The sequence below is a fragment of the Salvia hispanica genome, chromosome 4, assembly GCF_023119035.1.
Source record: "Salvia hispanica cultivar TCC Black 2014 chromosome 4, UniMelb_Shisp_WGS_1.0, whole genome shotgun sequence".
Classification (NCBI taxonomy): Eukaryota; Viridiplantae; Streptophyta; class Magnoliopsida; order Lamiales; family Lamiaceae; genus Salvia; species Salvia hispanica.
Genome location: NC_062968.1, coordinates 23,283,006 through 23,290,348, shown reverse-complemented (window position 1 = coordinate 23,290,348; position 7,343 = coordinate 23,283,006). Strand labels below are relative to the sequence as shown.

Below are 7,343 nucleotides of genomic sequence, written 5' to 3'. Positions count from 1 at the left end.
AAACAAATATCTAAACAAATATAGAAAAGATCCGGTAAATCAAAATATAACTAAATAATTGTGATTTCTAAAGATATGATATGAGATCGTATCAACTCCCCCACGGTTAAAATCCACCTTGTCCTCGAGGTGGAAACCACGAAGCCACGAAGAGTTGAAAGAAGAAGCTTGGCGAATTATCTCCTCCTGGATCAAACACACCGAGTGGCTGAGCGTTTCCTTTCATCATCCCCATTAGATTTCCGAGCATTAGTGAAGACAATATGTTTGGCAAGCACGTGTAGCTCGATGCGAAAGGTTTTTGCCGCGGCAAACAAGCACTTGATAAATCCTTCTAGTGGCGCCGTTCTTTCTCGCTCTCACGTAAATCCAATTTTTCCATAGCAAGAAATCCATAGTTTCGTTTGCTAAAACTGACACATATACCAGGATCGAATGCGCACAAAATGATTACTTTGATCATCCTAAATATATCACTGTCTTCCTCATCTTTATTCCCCACTAAACCCTTCGGTCCCATCTTATTTTATTTTCATTTATCTTCAACAATGTTCTTCTCTCCCACAACATCATGAGAACAAGGCACAACGTTATTTATCGAACCATACTTATCAACATTTTGCAGATCCGTTTGCCTCTCCTTTGTCCTTAAGCTCGGGACATCAGCTTGTGGAAGACAATTAGAGTCCAACAATGGAGCTGTCTCCGGTAGCGGTTGCAATGGCTGGGAAGGTCCTGGAGTGGAGTAGGGCAGCAGCTCCAAGGGCAGTGGAGGACTCGGCTGCTGTGGCTGGCGATCTGATCTGGGCAGCGTTGGTGGCGGTTGGTAGTCTTGGTGGGGCTGCTTTGCGACAACGGTTGCTGGTTGGGGCAAATTCAAAGACGGGATAGCAGCTGCCGCAAGCAGTGTTGAGGCTGAACGACTGTGGTCCGTCATGCTCAAGCATGATGACGAGTATTGTGGTGGTGCTGGCGGGACAACAGTGACAGTAGGTGGTGAGCTGCTAGATGGGTCACGATGGAGATAAGGGCGCGAGAGGCGTCGAGGATTCCTTTCCCAATCCTGTTTCATTGAGCTCGGGAGATTGAGACGCAAGGGCTGGCGGGAATCATCAAAGTGAGGCGACGTGCAATGCTCCTGCTGCCCAAGACGAAGTCTTGATTTAGTGGCTGGAACGCTCCCCTTCCCCTGTCCTTTTCCCTTCACAATGTCCCTTGGGTTGGCAAGTTCATTGGCCAGAAACCATCGCATATAGCTAACATCAACATCTTCTTCATATTCATTAGATAACCAATAATCATCAGGATAATATATAGATTCACTCTCTCCGTCACCAATAGTTGCAAATTCAGAAATCCGATCATTAAATTTTAATGGACCTGATGTGGAGTGTTGTCGATCATATGCTTGGTATCCTTGCTGCACACGATAGTCCCAGCAGGTAGGGGGTCGTGGTTGATCATAAGTTGAATAACCTCCCGATGCACGGCAGGGCGGTGGTTCCCAACAAGAGGTGGAACGGTTAAATTGCGGATTATCAAAACCGCCCGTCTAGTGACGAGATTGTCCCCAGTTTGCCAACGACGCTGATCGTTATACTCCGATTCCTCTAGCTCATCGTCGTCGTAAAATTCATCGTTCCCTCGCGTGACCATCAGATCAAGATTTTCGAACCTGCGGTCTGTCTCTTCACACCAAGAATCCAACTTATCAAACCTATCCATCAAACGATCCAATTTAAGATTAACCGAGTCGCTAGGTTGTAAGTCGTCGTGCGGACGATTCTCCAATTCCATGTCGTCGAAAGGACCGGCTGCCTCCTCTACAATCGCGACGGAACGACGGTTGGTAGCTGCGCGATGAACCATTCGAAAACGTATCAGGTCGGGATGAACCCCAAACCGCCAAACCGACTTACCGTTGTTGTTGAAATTGTTGTTGTAACGCTTCATGAGTACTGGATGAAAGCACCAGATGTTAAAGACCTTCTCCTTAACTGCGATCTGCAGCGTGTTTGCGGCGATCGAAAAGTGTTCCGGCGCCCTTCGTCGGGTCGGTGGAAATAATAGTTTCAAGTTGTGCGCGGGTTCCTCCCGTCGGGCAACGCAATAACTAGGCAACTGATAGAATACTCCGGTGTCCAATCAGGATCGGCTGAGGGAATCCAAATTAGGATTGGAAAACATACGTTATTTTGGGGAGAAATAATAATTCATTAATTGGTTGAATGAATGAATACAATATCTCCTATTTATAAGACTAGAATACTATAAACAAATATCTAAACAAATATAGAAAAGATACGGTAAATCAAAATATAACTAAATAATTGTGATTTCTAAAGATATGATATGAGATCGTATCATATGCACAGTTTCTTGGAGTTGAAGAATTAGAGGAATTATTGTTGTAGGCATAATAAGATGCCGATTAATTACAGTGGTTGGCCATGTGTACTTAAGGACAGACATGCCCACGGTTCGGAACCGCCGGTTCCGGTTTCGAGAAATGTGGAACCGGAACCAAACCATGAGGCTATTTGACGGTTCCGGTTCCGGTTCAAAAACCGGCGGTTTCGGTTCCGGTTCCGAACCGCCGGTTTTCGTACAGTTCCTCGTGGTTCCGGTTCGGTTTGGCGGTTCCGGCGGTTTTCTTATTATTATTATTTTTTTGCTATGTAATTTGGAATTTTGGATTTATACAATAAATTGGAACAAGACAATGGATAATTTAAATTGAAATAAGACGAATAAGGTGAAAATCATATCAATTTTATTGAATTTGAGTTGTAACGGACACATTACAATAATACAATTGTCAATACATATACAATATTACAACAATGTGATATAATTTACAAGTGTCGTCGGAACATAAATAAAAAAAACCATGAAATGAGGGGAAAAAGGAAAAAATTGAAAAGGGCTTGAGCTCAACTTAAACTTTCAAAGTTAAACTTTTCAAATTTAAGTTGAGTTGCCTACGTATCCACAATTTTATTGAGGAATCAAAGCCCACGTAGTTTTCTTACCTTGCTTACCTTTTTGGCCGTCCGTGCTTGCCGTTCACCGCCCCCGGTCATTGATATTGTTGAGCGCCCTCGCTTCCGACCTCGTCATCGGTGGAAACCTCTTCACCATCACTCTCTAGAAGTCGAAATCCGGCTCTTGTGCTCTCATGTCCGCCTTTGCCCAATCATCAAGTAACATAGTGGCTTCCATGTTTTTGGCGGAGAGATTGCTCCTTTTGTAGTCTAGGACACAACCGCCGACACTAAAAGCTTGCTCCACGGTGACGGTGTAAGCGGGAACGACAAAAATCTCCTTAGCCATTATCGAGAATATCGGAAACTCTTTGTCATGTGTTCCCCACCAATCAAGGACGTCAATTTGTTGAGTAGGAGGACCTGCATCTTGAAAAATAGAGCGTGATTCCAAATATATATCTAACTCACTAGTAGCTCTAGTCCTATTGGTTGTAGCACCGTATAGATCTTGCAATTGTGATACTACGTGGGGATCAATCATGACATTGCTATAATTCCCACCACCAAAATCAAATGTCGAAGGACTAGGAGGAGCACGTACCTGGTGAATGGTGTTATATCGCATTTCATATTCCCCGTAGAGAGCACGAAGCGCACTATCTAACCTTAGTTTGATTTCTTCAACATTCGGAAGATTTAGTTCGAAGCCTTCTCCTCTTGTCAAGCCCATTTCGCGAAGTTGAGAAAAATCCAAATCGTGCAAACAACCATAGTACATGTCTAAAATTTTATGCACACCATGCAACTTCCACTTTGGATCCAAGCATTTTGCAATCAAAAACACATTTGGAATACGCGCAAAATATTTCAACCATTTTTCAACCATATAAAACAAAATAGCCTTCAACTCAATGAATTGAGTATTTTTCACACATGTCTTAAAACCAATTGCCACATACATGCAATGCTCCAAAACGCGCACAAAAGTAGGATAATAAACACCGGATAACTCAACAGTGACATTTTTGAAAGCTTGGAGTAATCGAAACAAATCCATGTTGTGGTCCCAACAAGAGGGTATCAAAAGCAAATCAAAAGGAACATGCGGGAAAGTTCTAAAAAAATCACATAAATACTCAATGTGGTTCAAGGTCGACTCCAACATATCGTACGTCGAGTTCCAACGAGTTGAAACATCCAAACGAAAATTGGTGTACCTACACTGCTTGCTATGAAAATATTTCTTCCAAGCTCTACCAATAGGAGCTTTGTTATGAATCAATTTAACAGCAGTTCTAATAGGATCAACATACTTTTGCCACAAATCGATCGCATCTTGAACACACAAATTCAAAATATGAGCAATACATCGCACATGAAAATATTTGCCATCAATAACAGGAGAACATGCACTGATGAGATCATCTATACTAGCAGTGTTAGCACTTGCATTATCAAAACCAACAGAAAAAATTTTATTGATCAATTGAAATTCATTCAAAACTTGAATGATCAATTGAGCAATTGCTTGTGCAGTGTGTGGTGCGGGAAATTCCCGAAATGCAATCAAACGTTTGTTCAAAGTCCAACTGTGATCAATGAAATGCACACTGATGCCCATATATGAATTTTTGCAAAAACAATCAGTCCACACATCAGAGCAAATCGAAACTTTATGACCCAAGTTAATAATAAACGTACCTAATTGCGCCTTCTTTTCCATGCATTGTCTAACAACAGCTCGAGTCATAGAAGTTCGACTCAATTTTCTTGCAGCGGCATTATAAACTTGTCGCATACTCGACTCAAAAGCATCGTTATCAAAAGCATTGAACGGAAAATGTTTCATCACAACAAATCTAGATATCACATTAAGAGCATTTTTGTGATCATATTTTAAAAGAGTATTGCTACACATACCTGATGTTTGGGATGAACCCGTCCCACTCCCGGTCCCGACTCCATGTTGAAAGTTGAGTTGAGTTTGGGTTGGAGCGATACCAAACTCGACCGGATGCGCTTTCTCCATGTGACGGGTAAATGTACCATATCCTCCACTCTTTCGTAATGTGTATACGTTTTCACAATAGTTGCAATACACATTAAAAGTGTTCGGATCGGTACTATCTCGTACCTTCTTGAAATGTTTGACCATGATATCTGAGGTTAAAGTCCTTTCAATTGGTTTAGGAGGTTGAGGAGGGTGTCCACGACCACGACCACGACCACGACGACTCCTTGGTGGTGGTGGGGGTGGCATTTCTTGTTGTTGTTCCTCTTCCGCCTCCTCCTCCTCCTTGTCATCATCATCATCGTCGTCATCAAGATTCACCGGGGTTGGAATTTGTTGAGAATAGGCACCGGGACCGGGAGCACCACTACCACTACCAACATAAGCATCGCCACCATATCCACGTCCGCCTTGGGATTGAGAGCGGGAGAGAGCAATAGCATTGGCCATATCTTGCTCTTCTCGATTCTACAAAATAATATTTGTAGTGTAAATATCAAATAACATTATGAACAATAATGTAATGTAATTCATAATTAATAATATTAGTAGATAATAAATATTAACCTGCCACATATCCACGTTCCTTTGAGAAATCTCATCAATAACGGATTTTCGACTTGGCCTCTTGGACTTTCCTTTTCCCTTATCAATACGACCTTCTCGGGATGAAGACATCTTGATAGTTTATGGAATTATAGTAGAAATATGGACTTATATATATATATATATAGGGTCTTGTTAGGTTGAGATTATTTAGCTAAATTGAGAAATGAGATGCAATATGGGCCACTAATCCACAAGCTAAACAAAATGTCAACAAATACAACATTATGTCAACAAGGGGGTAAAATTGTAATTTCTTTAATAAAAAAAGCGTGAAACATCCAAACTGATTTCAAACCAATTTCTAAAATTTCTCTAAAATCTCTCTTCCAAAATCTTCAAATCTTCATCTGCAAAATCTCGCTGATCTTCAAAATTCAAAACGTAAACATTCAAAATCTCGCTGATCTAAATGACGAATGAAGAGGAAAATCTGAAAGACGGATTGGTAGGAAGAGAGGCGGTAGACGCCGCTGGAGGCTTCTCGGAGGAGGATTGGTCGCTCGTTGATGAAGATCGGGAGGGTTTCGGTGGTGGAGGAGAGGAGGAAGGTGAGTGTGTACACGAAGAGACCTAATCGCTTCTCGATCCCCGATTTGTCTAATCCGATGTTGATGTAGATCGTGCCGAGCACGATTCCGACTCCTATGGCTTGCAATGTGTTGCTGACGAGCAATTGCTTCGTTCTGTAAATCAATTTCCAGAATCGGAAGGATAGGAGTGTGATTTCGTGGATTCTCGAGCTTCCAGATCTGATTTTGTGTTCAATTGGAGGAGGAGAGATGGATTCGATTGATTTTTCCGGCTACTGCTCCGGCTGTTCCAGTGGTTGGAGGTCGGTGAGGATTTCCATGGCAAATTTGAGGGGATCGAGCTAAGGGGGGACGGTGAAGCCGTTGGAGAGGAGGAAGGCTTCGAGGGAGGAGTTGTCGCCGTGGTGGATCACGAAGCAGCAGCAGCCGCCGCAGGGCGTGCCGCCGGAGCTCTTCTCCGTGCTGCAGTAGGTGAAGAGAGCGTTTGTGCCGTTTTGGAGCCACCAGCAGCGCAAGGGGGCGGCAGAGGTGGTGGAGCTCGATCGGATTCTCCAGGTGTTTGATGAATTGATTCAGAAGGTGTGTGCGTTTATGCGTGTGAAAGTTTAGAGTGAATTGTCTCTCTAATCTAATTATTAAGATTCGATTTTTTTCCAGAATAAAATGTTCTTTTTTCTTGTTTATAGTGATGGTTGAATGTGTTCTGTTTTTCTAGCAAATGTTTCCTTTCTTTTCAATGAGGGATTTTTTTGGTGGATTGTTTTTCTTATTCTTGAGCTGAAATTGTTCTTGATGGAGTTGCTGTCTTACTTAATTCTGCTGATTTTTTATTGGTCTTGATATCTTACCATATCTAATCTCTCTCTCTGTTTGCCTCTTGAGCTAAGATTTCCATAGCTTCTTGGTTCCTGAAAGAAACATATTGATCTATTTGAGAGAAAGAGTGAGAGAGAGAGAGGAAAACATCTTGATCTTGTAAGGAATAGAGTGAAAAGCAGCACTCTCAATATTGATGATGACGATGATGATGTGCAGAGCCATAAAATCTATATACAAGTTGTTGACAAGATGTTGACATTTCGCCTTCCGATATGGAAGGCGAAATGGAAGGCTTCTCGATCGACGCTGCCGAGTTCCCCGATTTCTTAGGCGTCATTCTGCTCGATAGCATTGATTTCAACGATCTCTTCCTCGGAATCGAAGACG

General features: G+C 42.3%; 1 protein-coding gene across 1 annotated transcript; it reads right to left on the bottom strand.

The window, feature by feature from the left end:
• Positions 1-532: 532 nt before the first annotated feature.
• Positions 533-1,252, bottom strand: LOC125220694 (classical arabinogalactan protein 9-like). Its single transcript, XM_048122843.1, has one exon. It carries the CDS (start codon positions 1,250-1,252, stop codon positions 533-535), a length of 720 nt encoding a protein of 239 aa, XP_047978800.1.
• Positions 1,253-7,343: the final 6,091 nt, after the last annotated feature.